This window comes from Chlorocebus sabaeus, chromosome 29 (assembly GCF_047675955.1).
Source record: "Chlorocebus sabaeus isolate Y175 chromosome 29, mChlSab1.0.hap1, whole genome shotgun sequence".
Lineage (NCBI taxonomy): Eukaryota > Metazoa > Chordata > Mammalia > Primates > Cercopithecidae > Chlorocebus > Chlorocebus sabaeus.
The window spans coordinates 1,037,369-1,060,117 of record NC_132932.1 but is presented as its reverse complement, the minus strand read 5'-3'; the positions used below and the strand labels follow the sequence as shown (position 1 = coordinate 1,060,117).

Sequence of the window (22,749 nt, the reverse complement as noted above, 5' to 3'; positions counted from 1 at the left end):
ACTTCCTTTTAAAGTTTTTATTCTTCTTTTAATTTACCTCAGTAAGTCCTGCCCCTCCAAACAATAAATTAAAAGTATGCTGAGTTAGAATGTTAATGGATTTGGTTCCATTAATCCCTAAACCATAGGAGTGGCAAAGTGGATGAGAGAGAAACAATTTTATTTTTGGCCTTTTTATTATTATTCTAGCATTCTAGGGCTTCCACTCTTTTATTTTTAGATGGTTAACTCATTGATGATACCTATTTGCCATATAGCTGATCCCAACTGATGAAAACCATTCTAAAACATCAATAATTAGTTCACTTAAAGACAATGGTCCCTCTGTCCCTAAGACAGATCCTATAAAGAGAGGGAAAAAGTCTCTTTTTCGGAAACAAATTGACAGCAAAAAGATGAAAAATTAGTCTCTGTCAAGTTGGACAGGAGGTAGTTATCAGGTTTGTAAAACCAAACCTGGAACCTACCTCCATTGCCCTTCAACAAGGGGAAACTATTCCCTCTCTTTCACCCCTTTGTAACACAGTTCTACTTTTTAAAACGACATCTTCCCTAATTACCACCTCCAATAAATATCCATTCTAAATTATTCTCCACCCAATTATTAAAGTTTTTCACAAGCTCGGTGGGGGAAGATTTACCCTGAGACAAACAGTGAACAGAGTGAGGATTTTGGAAAGACAGAAAAAACTACAAAGCAAAGTGGTCCCAGCATAAGAACTGAAAATAGCCAGGCACAGTGGCTCACGCCTGTAATCCCAGCACTTTGGGAGACTGAGGCGGGCAGATCACGAGGTCAGGAGATCAAGACCATCCTGGCTAACACGGTGAAAACCCATCTCTACTAAAAATGTAAAACAATTAGCTGAGCATGGTGGCGGGCACCTGTAGTCCCAGCTACTCGGGAGGCTGAGGCAGGAGAATGGCATGAACCCGGGAGCCAGAGCTTGCAGTGAGCTGAGATTGCGTCACTGCACTCCAGCCTGGGTGACAGAGCAAGACTCCATCTCAAAAAAAAAAAAAACCCGAAAATATTCTGCTACCTGTGATTTAGTCATGAAGCAGGTGAAACATAGTCAAGTTGGTATGAGGAAAAGGAAATATTAATATTTGTGATGAGATTGGGACTTATTGAGAATCTTGGTTGTCTAGGAAATGATCAGTTATTAAGAAAAAAAGTAAGAGTCAGTTGCATCATGCACAGACTTGTGCTCAGAAAAGGGGTGCAAGGCAGCCTTATATTCCAGGTAAGATGGTGGGATTGGGGATGCACTGGAATCATCAATCAAATCAGAATCCTTTACTCCTCCTTTCCAATCCTCCTGGAGAGGTGGAGCCAATGTCTGGCCTCTCTATAGTACACTAAGGGAAAAGAACAGCAGACACAAGGAGAGCAAGAGCAGTTTCCCAGCCCATGGTTTCCCCAGATCCTTACCACTCTCTACACTAAGGTTAGAGCTCTGGGTTTCTGCTGATCCAATCCCAGCCTTACTTAGTGCCCTATGGTCATTCTCCCTGGTCCACCCTCAATATATTCCCCTGCCACCCACCCTGAAGAACACAAAGCTTTTTAGTTCTCTGCCACAAGGTAATTTTAAAATTGTGGTTTCTTTGTTTAAAGTTACTAAGTTGTTTCATTTTTTCATAACAGACCTTCCCTCCCCCAGCTCCCCACTCAGTCTTGTATGATCACATCATCATCATCATCATCATCTTCCTCCTCCTCCTCTTCTTCCTCATCACCTTCTAGCAGTTCTTCCTCCTCCTCTTCCTCTTCTTCATCTAGACAAACTACCACCTCAGCTGGCTGAGGTAATCGAGAGTCAAACCAATCCAGTACCTGCTGGGTGCTAAGCCTTGATGCCTGACTCAGTTGAGGGATATCAGTTTCCCGTAGCTGTTGGTGGGCTGCCCAGTACCTCTCCAAGGGTTGTATATCCGGTGGGGGTGGAGGGATCGGCAGAGGTGATGTCTCAGCCCTTTCATTCAAGGAGCGGGTTGATGGTGGTGGTGTAGGAATTGCTAGGTCTTGGAAACTAGGGGCACCAGGTACTGCGTTGTCCCGAAACCATTTTAGTTGCCCATGCTTCAAGGCATAACGTGTGTCACCAAACCACTGAATGATCTCAGGCCGAGGTAAACCAGTGATCTGTTCTAACTTTTGGTAATCCTCACGCCGTGCCCATTGGCACTGTAAAAAAAAGGATTTGAGGATAGCCAGCTGCTCTTTGGTTTTGCGCTTGGTCTTTCGCTGGCGTTGAATATCTGGGGAAAGGTACTCTGTGGGGCCAACCCTACCTGGTACTGAATTATGCCGTAGCCCTTGGGGCCAGGCTGGTTCCAGATGTGGGGGTAATGCCTGTTCACTGGGTGACACTGACTGTGGGATGCAGCCTAATGGCTGGAGGGGTTTAGAGGTGGCAGTAGCTCCATTAGCCAGTACCTGGAAAGAAGAGGAGGAGGTAGAGGAAGAAGAGGGAGTAACACTAGATGCTGACTCCTCCTTACAACTATTGGCAATTAATGCAATTGGTAGGGGTTTATCCCGAGCTTGTGGTGGGGGGACGGTTGTGGAGTGGTTCCAGGAAGCAGTACCTATGCCATGTGATTGGTTGGGACCCCTGCCTGCCTGCTCCTTTGAGAAGCCACTGCTTTGACGATGTTGCCAAAAATCTGATTGGTGGGGGAATGCTCCACTACCAGGTGTCATCAGGGACTCCTTTAATTTCTGGTGACTCTGTGGCAGTGGTGGCATCTGAGAGGACTCCTCAGGCTCTACCTTCAATCCTTTCATCTGGGTGGGCTTGCTAAGAGACGGAGGACCTATTCCAACACCAACTTGTTCTGGAGCTGGCATTGGAGGAGGAGGCACCTCCTCTGGGGGCCGTCCTGCATGATGAGTAAAGGAGAGAAGGGATTTGAAATGGAGTTGGTCCCGACGGTAGACTACTCGGGCTCGAGTTTCTTCTATTTCTTCAGATGACCAGCTAATACCACAGCGGAGGCGCTGGGCCATAAACCAAGTCTTGACTTTCTCCATCTGCAACCCATAACGTAGGCAGAGAAGGGCAATGTCTGCTAGGCTGGGATAGGGAAAGTAGCTGAAGGTTTTTAGCAGGTGTTCATTGCTGTCTAGCTCACTGGTCTGGGCTGCTTGGGTCCACACAAGCTGTAGCTCCTCAGAGATTGGAGGGAGGCAGATGAGCCCCGCTGGTGAACTACTGAGACTGCTGGCCTCTTTATTAGGAGGCATGGTGCTTTCTGATTTGTGCCCTTCAGAGATAGCTGTAATAAGAAAAGAAACAGCTCAATCACTGGGTCTCCTCTTCTGACACATTGCTCAATTTCTACCAAACTAACTGCTGGACACCAAAACAATTAAGTTTCTATTTGCATCATGTTGTATTGCTTTTTAAGTACTTCAACAGTTTCTTATTTAATTTTCATAAACAAGTCATCAGACCCTGCTTTAATTCCGATTTTCTGTAGACTAAAGTCCATAGATGTTAAATTACCCCAAGTCACATGACTGGTGAGTGTTGTTCCAAGAAAAAAATCTGTCTTTAAAGCCAGTCATGGTGGCTCATACCTGTAATCCCAGCAATTCGGGAGGCCTAGGTGGGAGGGATTGCTTAAGCCCAGGTGTTTGATACCAGCTTGGGCAACACGGTGAGACTACAAAAAATTTAAAAATCAGCTGGGCATTGTGGTTCGTGCCTGTAGTCCCAACAACTTGGGAGGCTGAGGCAGGAGGACTGCTTGAGCCTGGGAGGTCGAGGCTGCAGTGAGCTATGCTTGCACCACTGCACTCCAGCCTGGGTGATAGAGTGAGACCCTATCTAAAACAAACAAAAAAAGGCCGGGTACGGTGGCTCATGCCTGTAATCCCAGCACTTTGGGAGGCCAAGGTGGGAGGATCACAAGGTCAGGAGATCGAGACCATCCTGCCCAACATGGTGAAACCCCGTCTCTACTAAAAATACAAAAATTAGCTGGGCATGGTGGTGAGCGCCTGTAATCCCAGCTACTCAGGAGGCTGAGGCAGGAGAATCATCTGAATCCAGGAGGCGGAGGTTGCAGTGAGCCGAGATCAGTGCCATTGCACTCCAGCCTGGGTCACGGGGCAAGACTCCGTCTCAAAAAAAAAAAAAAAAAAAAATCTGTCTTTAGAGGTTAAGAAGGAAAACTGATCCTGATATAGCTTTTTTTACTGTGTATGTGTGTGTGTGTTTGAGACTGAGTCTCGCTGTGTTGCCAGGCTGGAGTGCAGTGGCATGATCTTGGCTCACTGCAACCTCCACTCCCGGGTTCAAGCAATTCTCTGCCTCAGCCTTCCGAGTAGCTGGGATTACAGGTGCCCACCACCACGCCTGGCTACTTTTTGTATTTTTAGTAGAGACGGGGTTTCACCATCTTGGCCAGGCTGGTCTTGAACTCCTGACCTCGTGATCCACTTGCCTCTGGCCTCCCAAAGTGCTCGGATTACAGGTATGAGTCACCACAGCCAGCTGGTGGGTTGTTTTTTTTTTTTTTTTTTAGAGATAATATTGCTCTGTCATGCAGGCCACCCAGGCTGGAGTGCAGTGGCACCATCATAGCTCTGATACAACCTTCATCTTTCCTATTCAAACCCACTTCTAGAAGCTATCCACCAACTCTCACCTTCTAAATTCATGGAACAAGAATCACACAGTGAAGACTCAACCACAAAAACAAGAGGAGCAATAATTTCAACTTGTTTGTGTGTGTGTGTGCATTTTTGTTTTTGTTTTTTCAAGAGACAGGGTCTCACTCTGTTGCATAGGCTGGAGTGTGGTGGTGTGATCATGGCTCATTGCAGGTTTGAACTCTTAGGCTCAAGCAATCCTCCCACCTCAGCCTCCCAAGTAGCTAGGACTACAGGTATATGCAGCCATATCTGACTAATCTTAAAATTTTTTGTAGACAGGGTCTCACTATGTTGCCTAGGCTGGTCTCAAACTCCTAGCCTCTAGTGATCCTCCCACCTCAGCCTCCCAAGTAGCTAGGACTACAGGTATATGCAGCCATATCTGGCTAATCTTAAAATTTTTTGTAGACAGGGTCTCACTATGTTGCCTAGGCTGGTCTCAAACTCCTAGCCTCTAGTGATCCTCCCACCTCAGCCTCCCAAGTAGCTAGGACTACAGGTATATGCAGCCATATCTGGCTAATCTTAAAATTTTTTGTAGACAGGGTCTCACTATGTTGCCTAGGCTGGTCTCAAACTCCTAGCCTCAAGTGATCCTCCTACCTCAGCCTCCCAAAGTGCTGAGATTACTGGAGTGAGCCACTGCACCTGACCCTGAGAACTGTTTTTTGTTTTGTTTTGTTTTGTTTTTTTGAGCAGGGTCTCGCTCTGTTGCCTAGACTGGAGTACAGTGACATGATCTCAGCTCACTGCAGCCTCTGCCTCCTGGGTTCAAGTGATTCTTGTGCCTCAACTTCCCGAGTAGCTGGGACTACAGGCGTGCGCCACCATGCCCTATTACATTTTGTATTTTTAGTAGAGACGAGGTTTCACCATGTTAACCAGGATGGTCTCGAACTCCTGACCTCAAGTGATCCACTGGCCTCAGCCTCCCAAAGTGCTGGGATTATCACAGGCCTGAGCCATGGCCCCTGGCCAGAACTGTTAATAACTATTTTTTTTTTTTTTTTTGAGACAGAGTCTTTTGTCACCCAGGCTGGTGTGCAGTGGCGTGATCTTGGCTCATTGCAACCTCCACCTCCCGGGTTCAAGCAATTCTCCTGCCTCAGCCTCCCGAGTAGCTGGAATTACAAGCGTGCACCATGATGCCCAGCTAATTTTTGTATTTTTAGTAGAGATGAGGTTTCACTATTGTTATAAATAAGGTTTCGGTGCCACAAAAGAAATAGCAATCAAATATAAAATTTTCTTTTTTTTTTCTTCTCAGCAGGGCAATTTACTTCTATAGAAGGGTGCACCCTCACAGATGGAGTAATGGTGAGCGCACACCTGGACAAGGGAGAAGGGGTTCTTATCCCTGACACACGTGGCCCCTGCTGCTGTCATTCCCCTATTGGCTAGGGTTAGACCGCACAGACTAAACTAATTCCGATTGGCTAATTTAAAGAGAGTGACCGGGTGAGTGGTTTGGTTATGGCAGAGCAGGAAATCGGAATGAGTCAGGGTGGAGAATGAGTCAGGGTGGAGAATGAGTCAGGGTGGAGCAGGTAATCGGAATGAGTCAGGGTGGAGCAGGTAATCGGAATGAGTCAGGGTGGAGCAGGTAATCGGAATGAGTCAGGATGGGGCAGGTAATCGGAATGAGGCAGGGTGGAGCAGGTAATCAGAATGAGTCAGGATGGGGCAGGTAATCAGAATGAGTCAGGATGGGGCAGGTAATCGGAATGAGTCAGGGTGGAGCAGGTAATCGAAATGAGTTAGGGTGGAGCAGGCAATCAGAATGGGTCAGGGTGGAACAGGTGATCGAAAAAGGTTGCTTTACAAGGAAGTTAAGTTTAAAAGTAGAAGGCAGAGAATTGAACATACTGACATATTGATTCTTTGAAGAGAAATTTAGAACTCCTGTCTAATGCTCTGTTGGCCAGGCTGGTCTCGAACTCCTGACCTCAGGTGATTCACCTGCCTTGGCCTCCTAAAGTGCTGGGATTACAGGCATGAGCCACCGCGCCCAGCCACTATTTTTTTTTAGAGACAAGGTCTCGTTATGTTGCCCAGGCTGGTGTGCTATGCATAGGTGCAATGATAATGCACTACAGCCTCGAATTCCTGGGATCAAGTGACCCTCCTGCCTCAGCCTCCTGAGTAGTTGGAACTACAGGTGCACACCATTGTCCCTGGCTTGTTACTCTTTGGCTGCTAACAATTTATAATTATATTTAGAATGTGGAGCAATAGATTGGGAATACAACTGATGAATATCTGGAAGGTAGGACAGCACTGTCCTCTGCCCAGCCCCCCTTTTTTCTTTCCCTTCTTGGAGGTGGAGTGTTGGGGGAAGGTGATTGACAGTACCTTTAAGCCCTAAGCCCAAGTCTCATAGCTTTATTTTTTCCATCTCTTGGTTGGATGAGAGATGTGGGTCAGAGATCTGGGATAAATGAAGCTCACTCCCCTACCCCTTTATATCATGTGAAAATGGAGAGGGGAATGTTTCCTCCTCCAAGTCAGCCTTGGAACAAAGGTTATCCCCTCCCCCAGCCTTTGTCTCTTCCAACAGCTCAGCTTCTCCCCAGGGAGCCCAGAGAGCTCCCTCAGTCACTAACAGCCCCCTCTACACAGGGCAGAAGGTCTCCTGTGCTTATCTTTTCAGCCCAGCTTTCTCCTCAAGACCAGGTGGATAGGCTCATTATAAATTGTAAGCAGCTCCTGCAAGCTACCCAGCAGCACACTGCTCCCAGGGTTATGGGTATGGGGACTGCAGGGATAGCCCTTGACTGTGCTTCTTTCCTGAAATAACTGCTTAGTTATTTCCCAGAATATTCTGTTGACAATTGTTAACTCAGCTTCCTGCGTGGGCACTAGAGACCCTTTAACACATCCATCACCTTTTACTCTTAGGGGAATCCTATCTGTTTTTATTTTATTTTATTTGGAGACGGGGTCTTGCTCTGTCACCAGGCTGGAATGCAGTGGCACGATCTCGGCTCACTGCAACCTCTGCCTCCCGGGTTCAAGTGATTCTCCTGCCTCAGCCTCCTGAGTAGCTGGGACTACAGGCACGTGCCACCACGCCCAGCTAATTTTTTGTATTTTAGTAGAGACAGGGTTTCACCATGTTGGCCAGGATGGTCTCGATCTCCTGACCTCGTGATCTGCCTGCCTCAGCCTCCCAAAGTGCTGGGATTTCAGGCATGAAACACTGGGCCCAGCCTTCCATCTGTGTTTTTAAGTACTACTCCTGATCTGCTAAGGATAGGACAGGATTCCTATGTAAATGCTACATGATGAATTGCAAAAATAAACCTCAAGTCCATAAATTTAGAGCAATGTGGTAGCAGGGATTGTACACCATGATTTTTAAAATTCCGAAACATTTTAATACATGTCACCATTTCCTTTTAACAAGCAAATCTAACCAACTGAGGCCATGCAGACCCTGAAAGCAATACTGCTTGAAGAGCCCCTTAAGAGGGTCAATGGCGGCAGCATGGCATGATGGGTAGAAATATAAATTCTTCGATAAGGCCAGCCTCTAAGTTTGAATCCCGGTTCTGCCACTTATTAGCTATGTGATCTCAGGCAAGTTACTTAACTTACATGAGCCTGGTTTCCTCCTATGTAACAAAGTGAAGACAGTGCAGAGAGTACATAATAGTACTATGTGCTAGGTGTTATGCATAGGCAGGGCATAGAGCAACTGTTAGGGGATGGATGTCCAGGGTGAGACAAATTGATGCAACTACACTTTCTAGAATGCTGCTTGTCCTTGGGCAGTTATTTAACTCCTCTAAGCCTTAGTTTCTCATCAGAAAAAAAAGCACCTTGGGCCAAGTGCAGTGGCTCACACCTGTAATACCACCACCTTGGGAGGCCAAGGTGGGCAGATGGTTTGAGCCCAGGAGTTTGAGACCAGCCTGGGCAACATGGTGAAACTGTCTCTACAAATAATAATAATAATAATAATACAAAATATTAGCTGGGCATAGTGGTACAATTGTAGTCCTAGCTACTCGGGAGGCTGAGGTGGGAGGATTGCTTGAGCCCGGGAGGTGGAGGTTGCAGTGAGCCAAGATTGTGTACTGCACCACAGTCTGGGTGACAGAGAGAGACCCTGTCTCAAAAAAAAAAGAGAAAAACAAAAAAGCACCTACCCAGCAAGTTTATTACTAAATGAAAAAGTGCACTTGACATTGTAACTAGAACAAAGTAAGGGCTCAGTAAATAGCAGCTTTTATCATGACTTTAACTTCATGGAGGTGATTTTGATGTAAAGTAATGCTCCTCCTAGACAATGGGGTAACTGGGACAAAGACTGAATCATTTAAAAATCACTGTTTTTAATTTATTTTTGCAGAGCCCTAATTCTAGCTAGTGATGAGGAAACCGGTGTATCTATGATTCTATGCTTTTTATATTTTGGGGTTTAAATACAATTTCAGAATGTATTTATTGCTTAAAAAAATGTATGAAAACCACTGCTTTAGAATTGCGTCTATAATAATTTGGATCCTTTGTGATTGGTATGTCAGTTGCCTATGTGATAGTTCCACCTTTGCCCTTTCAGGTTCATCCAGGACACAGTTGAAATGGCTTGGGAGGCACTGCTTGCATGGCCAGGTGCTAAACTAGTATTTAGAAACTGTGGCCCACCGGGAACACCATCAAATCCAAGTTGGAGAATACTTTATGATGGTAATGCTTGACATCTACTTAACCTCATTTGTGTCCTATTATATAATGACACAATAACACTTTAGAGATAAAGAAAATAAAGCATGAGGAACAAAGCAGTCCAGTGTGAGGATGAATACTGCCAGATGGGAATATAAGGCAGGCACATTTATAAGTATTAACAGTTGTAAGGAAGCATTTTACTTTCATTTGTGTGGCTTGATGTCCTTCACATTCTCGGCATCAGCTTGATATTTCAGTGTAACATACAGTACTGAAAACAACATATTTGGTGTACTATATGCATCCAGTTTTCACTTACACAAAACACCAGTTATGGAACACTTCCTGAAACAGAATGGTGGCTTAAATCAAGGCACAGCTGTATAGCTGGTACTTCCCTGGAAGAATCTGGCTTTGAACTAAGAGAAAACTATAACCAGAATGGCTCATGAGAATTATAACAAGTAGGGCAGACCCTATAGTAATCAAAATCATAATAAAGACACTATAGTATCTTGTGTTCTTGTGTGTCCATTTTGGATTAAGTAGAAAAAGAAGGGAATCAAAAGCTGAAGTGAGGAGTCCTAGCACAGAGGAGGTAGTGGTGGTGGTGGTGAGTATCTATTCTGAACAACTTCTAAATTTATATCCTTATTAAATATGCCAGATGTGTCCCACTGCTACTTAAAAATCACTAATAAAAATATATGGAGTCATGGCCAGGTTGCAGTGGCTCATGCCTGTATTCCCAGCACTTTGGGAGGCAGGAGGATCACTTGAGCTCAGGAATTCAAGACCAGCCTGGGCAACATAGCAAGACCTCGTCTCTACAAATAAATATATAAATTTTAAAAATAAAAAAAAATTCTCAGCTGGGCATGGTGACTCATGCCTATAATCCTAGCACTTTGGGAGGCTGAGGCCGGCGGATCACGAGGTCAAAAGATCGAGACTATCCTGGCCAAATTGGTGAAACCCCGTCTCTACTAAAAATACAAAAATTAGCTGGGTGTGTTGGCACGTGCCTGTAGTACCAGCTACTCGGGAGGCTGAGGCAGGAGGATCACTTGAACTCAGGAGGCCGAGGTTGCAGTGAGCCAAGATTCTGTCACTGCACTCCAGCCTGGCGACAGTGAGACTCTGTCTCAAAAAAAAAAAAAAAATTCTCACTCTCTCTCTGAGTCAGTATAACACCCTTTCCCCTTGGGCTTTCCATATCCCTGGACAGATGGCAGACAAGAATGGACTGTCTTAAACTTCCAGTTTCTGTGTTTACACAGTCCTAGGAAAAAGAGGACTCTAGAACTCTAGGTTGGAACCTAGGCCTATCGTTAAATTAGGAGACAGTTAAAGTGGGAGGCGAGGCTGGGTATAGTGGCTCACGCCTATAATCCCAGCACTTTGGGAGGCCGAGGCGGGAGGATCACTTGAGGTCAGGAGTTCGAGACCAGCCTGGTCAACACGGTGAAACCCGTCTCTATTAAAAATACAAAAATTAGCCAGGCATGGTGGCGTGTGCATGTAGTCCCAGCTACTGGGAAAGCTGAGGCAGAAGAATCGCTTGAACCTGGGAGGCAGAGGTTGCAGTGAGCCATGATCACACCACTGTACTCCAGCCTGGGGACACAGTGAGACTCTGTCTCAAAAAATAAAAAATAAAAATAAATAAATAAAGTGGGAGATGAGATATGATCCTGCAGAGTTCCCTAAATCTTTATTTAGAGGCAATCTGAAGTACTCCTGAAATGTGTTTGGGGATACAATTTCAAGGGCCTTAAAAATGTATAGTGATACTCAGCTTATATGCTTCTTAACTTTTTAGTTCATGAACCTCTGAGAATCAGACAAAAGTTACAGACCCTCAGAAAGTTATGACTAACCTTCCCAAAATAAACATTCACACTCACACAATAAACTCAGGGCCTTTAGTGACTGCCAAGAAGCCAGGTTAAGGATTACTGCCTCATATCCTTCCAACTTAACAAAGGCAATAGTGGTAATCACTTAAAGATGAACAGTTTGATGTGAATGAATGTAAAGAGTTGATGGAATACTCAGGAATTCACGTGCGTTTAGAAGGGACAAGGTATTCGTGATATTAGTTGGAAAGAGTGGAAGGGAAGGATGCCCACCTGGGCCAGGAGCCTGGCTTAACTGACCCACTGGATGACATGACCAATACCATGGTGCACTGGAAACTAAAGGCCAGTAGGCTACTGCTAGTGCGCCAAAATCATCTGCTTCATTCAGTTGTCCTGTGTGCTGGGGCCAGTTTTGTGTGATTACAAACCTGCTTATGTCCACGCTTTTTCAGTGTCTGTATAATAATGTAACTAAACCTCAATGTAAACCTATGAAAAATCACTGCATTGAAAACTGTTCCTTCAGGAATACTGATTTTTAAAAAATTAGTCCTATGAAAACTAAGTCAAATGTTTTGGAGAGACATAATGCAAAGAAGAGTATGCATTTTAAAAATTGTTGAGTTGGGAGTGAGCAAGACAACTGTAAAAGATTGAGGGGTGGGACTTAATCTCAAAAGTACTCTGCACTCAAAAGCGTCTGAATTCTTACTTCACTTTAAATAAAGCAAAACGGGAAATCAAAGATGATGAAAGTGCCTGAGTGGCTCTCATCTCAGACTGCACTGTAGAATTACCTGGGAAGCTTAAAAACCAGGCCACTCTCCTCCCCATTCAGATTCAATAGTCTGTACTGGGGTCCAGGCATCCACAGTTTTTAAAAGTTCTCAGGGTACAGCCAGGTTTGAGACTCCCTGTGTAGTTAACACTGGAAAGAGAATTGGGAACTCCGAACAGCAGTCTTAGACACAAGAACAGTCTCACCACTACATCAAAAGATTGGTGAAATGGACATACTTTTAATTATAATGTTCAAGATATGTATGCATTATCTTTAAAATTCCCAGTCTGGTTTTTTCAATTACAACCATCTAACCTAATCATGTAATATAAAAGGGCTTCAAGTGTATGATGGGAAGGAGGTTCACATGACAAAAAAAAAAAAAAAAAAATCTCCTGATCTGGGCCCACATTACCAAACAGGTCTCAGCTTGAGTCTTCTTTCAGTTTAGGAGTCTCAGAATAGGACGCCACACTAGGAACCCCAGAGGACTCGGGTTCTCAGTTTCCTGGTTGGTTTTCTGAGTATGGCTGGGTACGGGAATCAGAGGGGCAGTTTCTTCTAAACCTTTCATTCCCAAAGGCCGCTGATCCCCCAGAAGCAAGGCCAGGTTCTGCACGTGTGTTGAGGTCGCCAGGAGGTAGCCATGGGGGTTGGGGGTTTGTTGGGGGGGGCCTGGGAAGGAAGTGTTTCTCCTATCCTCCATTTCACAGGCAGCCCAGAAGGCTCCGAACTGGGTCAGGGAACAAAAAGTTGTTGCACTTGGGACGATGAGCCCCATTAGCAGGCGAATCTCAATCCTACTCTCGCCAAGGGCGCCCCAACCCAACCTTCTTGCCCTCCCTACACAGACACTTACCCTCCCCTAGTTACAACAGGGAACCGAAAAGTCCAGAGGAGAAAAAAGAGAGAACCGAGCCACTTCGAACCTAGAATTCTCCCCCCACCAGCGCGGGGATGGGACTCCAGAGGTGGGAGACCGTACACGAGCTGGGAGGGGAAGTCCAAGGGGCTGGGGATCACTCACCGCGGTCCAGCCCGGGCGGCGGCTCCCAGCCTCGCACCATGGGCCGGGGGGAAGTGGGGGAGAGGGCAGGGGGCCTCCGAGTGGGAGTGGGGTTGCTGCCCGGTGCGGCCGCTCCGAGCCCACCCGAGCGATGGCCGAAACCGGGACTGCGCCCCCCCACCGCCCCCGGGAGCGCGCCGGTCTCCCCAGCCCTGCTCCAGCAAGTTGGAGGCGGGGCGGATGGGTGGGGTGGGCGTCCAGAGGCGGGGCCAAGGTGGCCCGAGTCCTGATTGGCGGGCGCAGGCGGGCGGGCACGGGCGAAGTGCACGGGGCTGGCCATTGGCTGCCTGGGTCTCGGCTGAAGTCGGCTATTGGCTGCGTGGGCCTCAGCTGGGGTCATCTATTGGATGTGCGGGGCAGGGAAGATGTCCCCTGGGGCCAAGCTGCGGCGCATGGTACCTCCCCCTACCCTCGACCTATGGGCGCTGGACCTTTGGAGTACACGGGCCAGGAGCCTTCCGAAATTCCCCAAGGAGGGACACTGCACTTTGCCGAACTGTCTGGACCGCCAACAACTCCCAGTTTGTTTGCTTCTGAAGGAAGCCCTCCAGGAAGACCTTTTCAGTGCCCCCTCCCGAGCCATACGCACGAGCTGCGCCTTTCCCAGCCGAGAGCCCCACCGCCACCAGCAGCGTCAGCAGTAACAAAGCGCCTAAAGCAACCGGGAACTTGTTCTCCAGATGGATCAGATGTCTTGCCACCCGGAAAGACGAGGACCTTAGGAGCCTGCGGGCGACTTAGGCCGTTCCCCGGCTCAGACTGGCACCAGACCGATGTTCCCAAAGATGAAGTGCTGGAGCAGTCACCTCACTGGGACCTACCAGACCCTCAGGCTCCCCTCCTTGCCCTAGAAAAGAGGACCCGGAGTTCGGCATAGTATTTGTTTTTCACCAGCTAGAAAGGGATGAAGACTGAGGTGGGAGAATGACTTCATTCCAAGAGTTCGAGGCCAGTCTGGGCAACATAGTGAGACCTTGCCTCAAAAAAAATTTTTTTTAACTTACAAAAGGAAAGGGATGACAATAAAACGGACTTCACCAAAGCAGTATCCCACACAGTATGAAGTTATAGGCCAAAATTTGTATTTTAGGATTCCCCATCTTCTGTGAGACAAAGTAACAAATGTAAGAAGCCAGGCTTGCTCAATTCTGCTTGGCAACATAATTTCACAAAGCCTCTGACTCTGAAGTCTCTGGAAAGACCCTTTGAAGACAAAACAGGATAGGGCACACAGTCAACCATGTCTCTTGCCTGAGTCACTCTATTCCTTAAAAGCTAAACGGGCTGGGAGCGGTGGCTCACAAACCTAATCCCAATGCTTTGGGAGGTCAAAGAGGAAGGATTGCTTGAGGCCAGGATCCAAGACCAGCGAGGGCAACATAGCGAGTCCCTGTCTCTGCAGAAAAATTTAAAAATTAGCTGGACTTGGTGGCATGCACTTGTAGTCCCAGCTACTCAGGAGGCTGAAGCAGGAGGCTCGTTTGAGCCCAGGAGTTGTAGGCTGTAGTGAGCTATGATTGCACCACTGCACTGTAGCCTAGGCAACAGAGTGACACCCTGTCTCTAAAAATTCATCATCATCATCATCATCATCATAAAAGATAAATGACCCTAGTCCTTGCCTTTTCTTGCACATAAGATGACGTCTAATGGGGTTAAGGATGTTGCCTCTATAATCTATAACCAAAAGTACACCCAAACTTTTATGTGATTCTGCTTTAATGTAACTTGTGAGCAAATTTGAGCTGAGCACATACTGAACCCCCACTACCTATATGTAAGCTGTAGATTAAAATAGCGTCAGAGCAGTCTGAACCTTTCTACTTAAAAAAAAAAAAAAAAATTTTTTTTTTTTTGAGACTGGGTCTCACTCTGTCATCCAGGCTGGAGTGCAGTGGTGCGATCTTCAATCATGGTGGCCTTGACCTCCCAGGCTGAAGCAATCCTCCTGCCTCAGCCTCCTTAGTAGCTGGGACTACAGGCATGCGCTGCCATGACTGCCAAATTTTTGTATTTTTTTGTAGAGATAGGGTTTTGTCATGTTGGCCAGGTTGGTCTCAAACTCTCGGGCTCAAGCAATCCACCGATCTCTGCCTCCCAAAGTGCTGAGATTACAGGCATGAGCCACCACGCGCGACTGAACCTTTCTTTTTTTTTTTTTTTTTTTTTTTGAGACGGAGTCTCGCTCTGTCACCCAGGCTGGAGTGCAGTGGCCGGATCTCAGCTCACTGCAAGCTCCGCCTCCCGGGTTCCCGCCATTCTCCTGCCTCAGCCTCCCGAGTAGCTGGGACTACAGGCGTCCACCACCTCGCCCGGCTAGTTTTTTTTTGTATTTTTTAGTAGAGACGGGTTTCACCGTGTTAGCCAGGATGGTCTCGATCTCCTGACCCCATGATCCGCCCGTCTCGGCCTCCCAAAGTGCTGAGATTACAGGCTTGAGCCACCACGCCCGACTGAACCTTTCTGAAGGGCTGCTTGCTTTTGGTCTAGAGACCCGAGTCTATAATCCTCAGTAAGATTTCTGATTACAACTTTTCTGTAGTAAACATGCCTAAAACTTGGAAACAATCTTTTCTGAAGTGACTCTTCTGTTCTCATGTTGGTCTTTGAAAAAGTCTCTTCTTGCCTACTTAGGTAATGTAACACTGTATATATAATACAAAACATTGTCAGACTTTGTCCTGTATTCCCAGACCTCACCACTCGGCCTCCTGACATACCTCCAAGAAGCCATCATAGTGTCTTCTTCATTGCTGCATTCTAAGGTACAGAGCTATTTTAAGGTGGCCAGGCATCATATCTCTTCTGCAGAATTGAGCTCTATTTTCTGTTGCTGTCCCTGTATTTGCCCCTGCCTCCTCTCCTCCCTCATTTCACTTAGTAACAATCTCAACCTAATAGCCAGTCCCACATCCTTCAAACTGATATCTGGCAAAAAACATCATGGGGTAAACAATGGAAAGACATATAAATCAGCTTTAAGGTTAGACACTTTTGATCCTTTAGGGTTTGAAGCAAGGCTGGTGACATATACAAACCTTTTCATAAGTCATGATTATCTGCAATGCCTTATTGGTTTGTATGTAATGAAGGGAAAAGTGAAACATTTTAGGCAGCAGCAGCAATTCTGTTACCTGTGGAGAGGTCATTCCCTTATAATCCAAACAATTAATGAGACTGCATTGACTGAGAGGAATTCATGTGTGTTTGACTAGAAAGCCAGGTAAGACTGTCAGTGGGAACCAAACACCTGACCCTGGAGGATTCAGTGAGTCACTCTGGATGTCACTAATCATGGACTTGGAATTACAAAAGGTGAATGGCCCAGTTACCTTTCTTGTTTCAGAAAGACACTGCCAAGAATCAGGAGTGGGGGACAGAATTAAAGACAGATTTAGGAATAACGGGAATCCAAGGAAGGGAAAAGAAACTCTCCTGCCTCAGTTCTAGAATGTAGGCTGAAGCCTCCTCCTCCTATGTGGGCTTCTCCCTATAGCTTTGGATGGAATGGACTGGGCTGGGGAAGTGAAGGGAAGGGAGATGTCCAGGCTGACAAGGGTCCCACCTTTAGTAACACAATAACCTCCCCCAGCTCTTCCAGGGATCACTGCTAAAGAATGGGGACTCATGTCATCCTCACTGTAGACATGTTAATGCTCCACCTCTAGTGAAAGCTTTCTTTCCCTTCGCATGAGTGAGACATTGGCAGAGCTGACCCTCCAGAGCCATATTTTACTCTGTAGCAAGCTTGTTCAACATGTGGCCCAGGACAGCTCAGCTTTGAATGCGGCCCAACACAAATTCATATGCTTTCTTAAAACATTTTGAGACTTTTTTATGTGATTTTGTTGTTGTTACTGTTGTTCATCAGCTATCATTAGTGTTAGTGTATTTTATGTGAGGTACAAGACAATTCTTCTTCCAATGTGGCCCCAGGGAAGCAAAAAAATTGGACACCCCATTCTATAGCTAAGGAATCTAAAGTTTCAGAGTCCTTCCCTGCACAGACTCACCCAAGGCATGGGAGGAGCCCCAGCCATGTGTTAACGCAATTGTAGGCTTTTGTAAAAGTTTGACAAAATATATTTAAATGGTAATTGGTTAAGATTGAGGTCTCCTAGATGACAGGTTGACGGGGGCAGCAAACCACCATGGCCCATGTATACCTATGTAACAGACCTGGACGTTCTGTACATGTAACCCAGAACTTAAAGAAAAATTTTTAAAAAGAGAAATTTTTGAATCTTAATTTTTATTCTGCAATATGGATGTAGAAGTCAGTAGAAAAACCCAGCATATTAATAATTTCACATTTCTTGACTAACCTCAAACTTAAATGAGCTATAAGTTTACTTTTTATTTTTTCCTCCTCTAGTTGCTTTCACACTTTTAAAGATAGTAACCAAATTATTCCTCTGAGACATTTCTGGTAAGATGTATATCTTTACTGTTGGATTGTTTAACAAACAATTAAGCCTAGAAGTTATTTGAGTACATAAAGGTGTAAGAATGATACAATGGACTTTTGGGACTGGGGAGTTGGGGGGAAGAGTGGGAGGGGAGTGAGGGATAAAAGACTACACATTGGTTGCAGTGGACACTGCTCAGGTGATGGGTGCACAAGAATCTCAGAAATCCCTACTAAAGAACATATCCATGTAACCAAACACCACCTGTTCCCTAAAACCTATTGAAATAAAAAAAATTTTAAAGGCAAAAAAAAAAAAAGATTGAGGTCTTTTTCATTTATGATTTCACCTCTATCACATGTCTCCTTTTGTCAGGTGGCAATGGAAAAGCCATGGACATTTTGGGATTGGCAATGGGAGTTGGGAAAATTTTTTTTTTTTTTTTTTTTTTGAGTCAGGGTCTCACTCTGTCCCCCAGGCCGAAGCGCGTTGGTTCAACCATGGCACACTGCAGCCTTGACCTCCCCAGGCTCACGTGATCCTCCCACTTCAGCTTTCCAAGTAGCCGGGACTACAGGCACACCGCCACAGCTGGCTAATTTTTTGTATTTTTTTGTTGCCCAGATTGGTCTCAAACTCCTGAGCTCAAGCAGTCTGCCCACCTTGGCTTCCCAAAGTGTTGGGATTACAGGCATGAGCCACTGTGCTGGGTGGCAATACATTTAGTGTGGGTTTAGTAGGTATACTTAAGTGATTTGCAGTTACTTCTGTGAATAAATTATCCCTATGTAGTTATAATGTTATGAACTGAACTATATCCCCCCAAAATTTCATGTTAAAGTCTTAACCCCTAGTATTTCAGAATGTAACTGTGTTTGGAGATAAGATCTTTAAAGAGGTAACTGTGTTAAAATGAGGTCTTTAGGATCCGGGCGCAGTGGCTCACACCTGTAATCCCAGCACTATGGGAGGCCAAGGCGGGAGGATCACTTGAGCCCAGGAGTTTGAGACCAGCCTGAGCAACACAGCGAGACCCCGTCCCCTGTCTCTACAGAAAATAAAAAATCAGCCCAGTGTGACGATGTGTGCCTGTAGTCCCAGCTACTCGGGAGACTGAGGTGGGAGGATTGCTAGAGCCCAGGAGACTGAGGCTTCAGTGAAACATGATGGCACCACTGTTCTCCAATCTGAGTGACAGAGCGAGACCCCATCTCAAAATAAAATAATAAATGAGGTCTATAGGGTGGATTCTAATACAGTGTCACTGGTGTCCTTATGAGAGGAAATGTGGACACAGTTGTGTACACAGAGCAAAGAGCGTGTGAAGGCACAGGGAGAATATAGCCGTTTAGAAGCCAAGGAGAGACCTCAGAACAAAGCAACTTCCCCAACACCTTGATCTTGAGCATCTGGCTTTCAGAACTGAGAAAATAAATTTGTTGTTCAAGTCATCCAATCTGTGCTATTTTGCTATGGCACCCCTAGTAAACTAATACGCATAGCTTCCAGAAATAATGTCACCAATTCCAATAGTATATGGCATTAGTTATTACAAATTTGAAACACTACAAGTTTGATAAAAATCCTAAAAAGTTGTGACATTATCACTTACAAGGTGTGAAGATAAAATTTTTGTAAATTATCAAGAATTTTTAAAATGTGGCCTAGTACGTGGCTCATATCTGTAATCCCAGCACTTGGGAGACTGAGGCAGAAGGATCACCCTGGGCAACACAGCGAGATCCTGTCTCTCTCTCTCTCTCTCTCTCAAAAAAAAAAAAAAAAAAAAAAAAAAAGGCCGGTCGCGGTGGCTCACGCCTGTAATCCCAGCACTTTGGGAGGCCAAGGCGGGCGGATCACAAGGTCAGGAGATTGAGACCATCCTGGCTAACATGGTGAAACCCCGTCTCTACTAAAAATACAAAAAATTAGCTGGGCGTGGTGGTGGGCACCTGTAGTCCCAGCTACTCAGGAGGCTGAGGCAGGAGAATGGCGTGAACCCAGGAGGCAAAGCTTGGAGTGAGACAAGATTGTACCACTGCACTCCAGCCTGGGCGATGGTGCAAGACTCAGTATTAAAAAAAAAAAAAAAAAAAAAAAAATGCTGTGGTAGCGCATGCCTGCTGTCCCAGCTACTTGGGAGGCTGAGGTGGGAGACTCACTTGGGCCCAGGAGGTTGAGGCTGTAGTGAGCTGCACTCCAGCCTGGGTGACACACTGAGACCCTGGCTCAAAAAAAAAAAAGAGGTGGGGGATTTTTGAAATATGATCAATCTTTCTGGAAGACTGAATTACTTTTCTCTTTAGGAAAACGTATTTATCATATGAAAAGGCTATCAAAGAGCAGGCAGCTTAAAAAAATTGTAGACCAATATATAGGTTTGTCAGGTAGACAATTTTTGACAGCTTTTAAAAAAATTATTCGTTGACAGCTTTTCTCATTCTAAAACAAATATTCACGTTTTCCCCCTAATCTTGTATTTATTTTTCTTAAAGGGGGCTCCAAAAGTTACACATTTCAGGCACCCAAAAACCTGGATCTACCCCTGGGACTAACCGAATGGATATGGGGAGTTTCTGGGCCATTTGGGGAAATCATACTCCAGTACCCTGGGCTCTGTCTCCTAAGAAATATCAGAGCTGGAGGGCTGATTAGTACAAACTGCAATGATTGAGGATTGCGGATAGACTTGGGATAGCAAAAGCTGCATTGAAGGTTAGTGGAGAAAAGAGTTCAGACACACCTAATCAAAAATGTGAGAAGTCTGCAATGAGGTTGGGGCCACAGAGACCCTGGACAATAAGCCATGGAGCGAACCCACTTACCTCTCCTGGAGTGTCTGCTCCTCATGCTGATTCTGCTCTTCAGCATATCTTGTTTCACTGACAACACTTACTGACGAGTAAGTGCTCTGTGCCGACATCACAACTTGGCCATTATGATGTAATGAGGAGGTATCTGTTATTCTCAGGGTAGGGCTTCCCTAGTAGGAACATTCTAATTACTTTGAGGGTAATTGGATTCTTTCATTATTCAAGTGATGTAGAAGTCAATCCTGTTAGAACTTAATCTTTTTCAAGGACCTCTTCCTTGTATAATGGATCACTCCATTCTGAATTAGGCAGACATCCTTGCTTTTCCTTTCCATATTTCTCCTCCGCCTTAGGGGGTTGCATTTGGTAAGTGCTTTGCTCTTCCATCCAGCACTTAAGAAGTAGAATGTGGGCCGGGTGCGGTGGCTCAGGCCTGTAATCCCAGCACTTTGGGAGGCCGAGGGGGGCGGATCACGAGCTCAAGAGATAGAGACCATCCTGGCCAACAGGGTGAAAGCATGTCTCTACTAAAAATGCAAAAATTAGCTGGCCGTGGTAGTGCACGCCTGTAGTCCGCTACTCGAGAGGCTGAGGCAGGAGAATCGCTTGAACCCGGGAGACGGAGGTTGCAGTGAGCCGAGATTGCATCACTGAACTCTGGCCTAGCCACAGAGTAAGACACTGTCTTTAAAAAAAAAAAAATGCAGCAGCAGAATGTAATTCAGATGGCCTCCTTAGGGAAGGATTCCCCCACCCAAGGAGAAATGCAGGGCTTTCCCCAAGCTCTTCCCTTTAACTCTTGGTTAAAGCAGTTGGTACTGGGTTCCAGAGAAGAGCTGGGCCTTGGTAAATTTCCCACTGCCCAAAATGATGATAGGATCCCTTTGGGAGTGTCTTACGTCAGGCCTGCCTGAGTCCTCCAAAAATCCTTCCTCTCCGCGTTTGCATAGCCAGAGGGCACTCCAGTAGCAAGAGAATAGGACTTTTAGGAAATAAGGTAGCTCTCTAACCAGGGCCATCTCTAGCTCCCTGAGCTCTAGCTGAAGAAGGGGAGTAAGTAAGGAGGTCTCTCTCACAGTCTCACACAAAGCAGACTGCTCACAAATGGACTGGAGGTAAAGCACCCAGGAAGCAACTGGCTACAAAAGCTGCTCCAGCCGGGCGAGATGGCTCATGCCTGTAATTTCAGCACTTCAGGAGGCCGAGGCGGGCGGATCACGTGTGGCCTGGAGTTCGACACCAGCCTGCCCAACATGGCAGAACCCCGACTCTACTAAAAAAAATACAAAAACGGCCGGGCGCGGTGGTTCACGCCTGTAATCCCAGCACTTTGGGAGGCCGAGGCGGGCAGATCACGAGGTCAGGAGATTGAGACCATCCTGGCTAACCCGGTGAAACCCCGTCTCTACTAAATATTACAAAAAACTAGCCGGGCGAGGTGGCGGCGCCTGTAGTCCCAGCTACTCCGGAGGCTGAGGCAGGAGAATGGCGTGAACCCGGGAGGCGGAGCTTGCAGTGAGCCCAGATCGCGCCCCTGCACTCCAGCCTGGGCAACAGAGCAGACTCCGTCTCAAACAAACAAACAAACAAACAAATAAATAAACAAAAACTGGCCGTCCGGCGCAGGGGCTCACGCCTGTAACCTCAGCACTTTGGGAGGCCGAGGCGGGTGGATCATCTGAGGTCAGGAGTTCGAAACCAGCCTGGCCAACATGGTGAAACCCCCGTCTCCACTAAAAATATAAAAATTAGCCTGGCGTGGTGGCGGCACCTGTAATCTCAGCTACTCTGGAGGCTGAGGCAGGAGAATCGCTGGAAGCCGGGAGGCGGAGGTTGCAGTGAGCTGAGATGGCGCCACTGCACTGCAGCCTGGGAGACAGAGCAAGACCCCGTCTCAAACAAACAAACAAATAAGCAACAACAACAAAAACTGGCCAGCCACAGTGGCTCACGCCTGTAATCCTAGCACTCTGGGAGGCCGAGGCGGGCGGATCACTTGAGGTCAGGAGTTCAAGACCAGTCTGTCCAACATAGTGAAGCCCCGTGTCTACTAAAAAAAAAGAAAAAAGAAAAGAAAAAATTAGCCGGGTGTGGCAGTGCGTGCCTGTAGTCCCAGATACTCGGGGGCTGAGGCAGGGAGAATCGCTTGAACCTGGGGAGGCTGAGGTTGCAGTGAGCCGAGATCGTGCACTGCACTCCAGCCTGGGCGACAGCAAGACTCCGTCTCAGGAAAAAAACCCAAAAAACAACACACACTCCCCCCGACCCCCCACAAAAACTGCGCACAAGGGCGCGCCCTCTACTGGAGGGTGAAGAAACCTCGTCATTACAGGCCTGGTACTGTGGTACTCCCTGAAATTAGACATTATCGGACATCTACTGAACTGATTCGCAAACTTCCCTTCCAGCATCTGGTGTGAGAAACTGCTCAGGACTTTAAAAGAGATCTGCCCTTCCAGAGTGCAGCTTAGTAGT

The 22,749-nt window shown here is 46.4% G+C and overlaps 1 protein-coding gene across 2 annotated transcripts; it reads right to left on the bottom strand.

The window, feature by feature from the left end:
* Window positions 1–146: 146 nt before the first annotated feature.
* On the bottom strand, window positions 147–13,248 carry HOMEZ (homeobox and leucine zipper encoding). Of its 2 annotated transcripts, none has more exons than XM_007990847.3 (2): window positions 13,014–13,248; window positions 147–3,285 (listed from the first exon to the last, which is right to left on the bottom strand). In XM_007990847.3, the coding sequence occupies exons 1-2, from the start codon at window positions 13,051–13,053 to the stop codon at window positions 1,676–1,678; spliced, it is 1,650 nt and encodes a 549-aa protein (XP_007989038.2). In that variant the 5' UTR covers window positions 13,054–13,248; the 3' UTR covers window positions 147–1,675. The 2 variants fall into 2 exon arrangements, with proteins under 2 accessions (XP_007989038.2, XP_037843473.1); XM_037987545.2 differs by lacking the exon at window positions 13,014–13,248 and adding an exon at window positions 12,846–12,975.
* Between the last annotated feature and the right edge of the window lie 9,501 nt (window positions 13,249–22,749).

Coding starts and splice junctions, on each gene's coding strand:
- HOMEZ (XM_007990847.3), bottom strand. CDS start 13,053: ATGGTGCGAGGCTGGGAGCCGCCGCCCGGGCTGGACCGCG. Junction 3,286..13,013: donor GCCGCCCGGGCTGGACCGCG/GTGAGTGATCCC, acceptor TTCTTATTACAG/CTATCTCTGAAGGGCACAAA.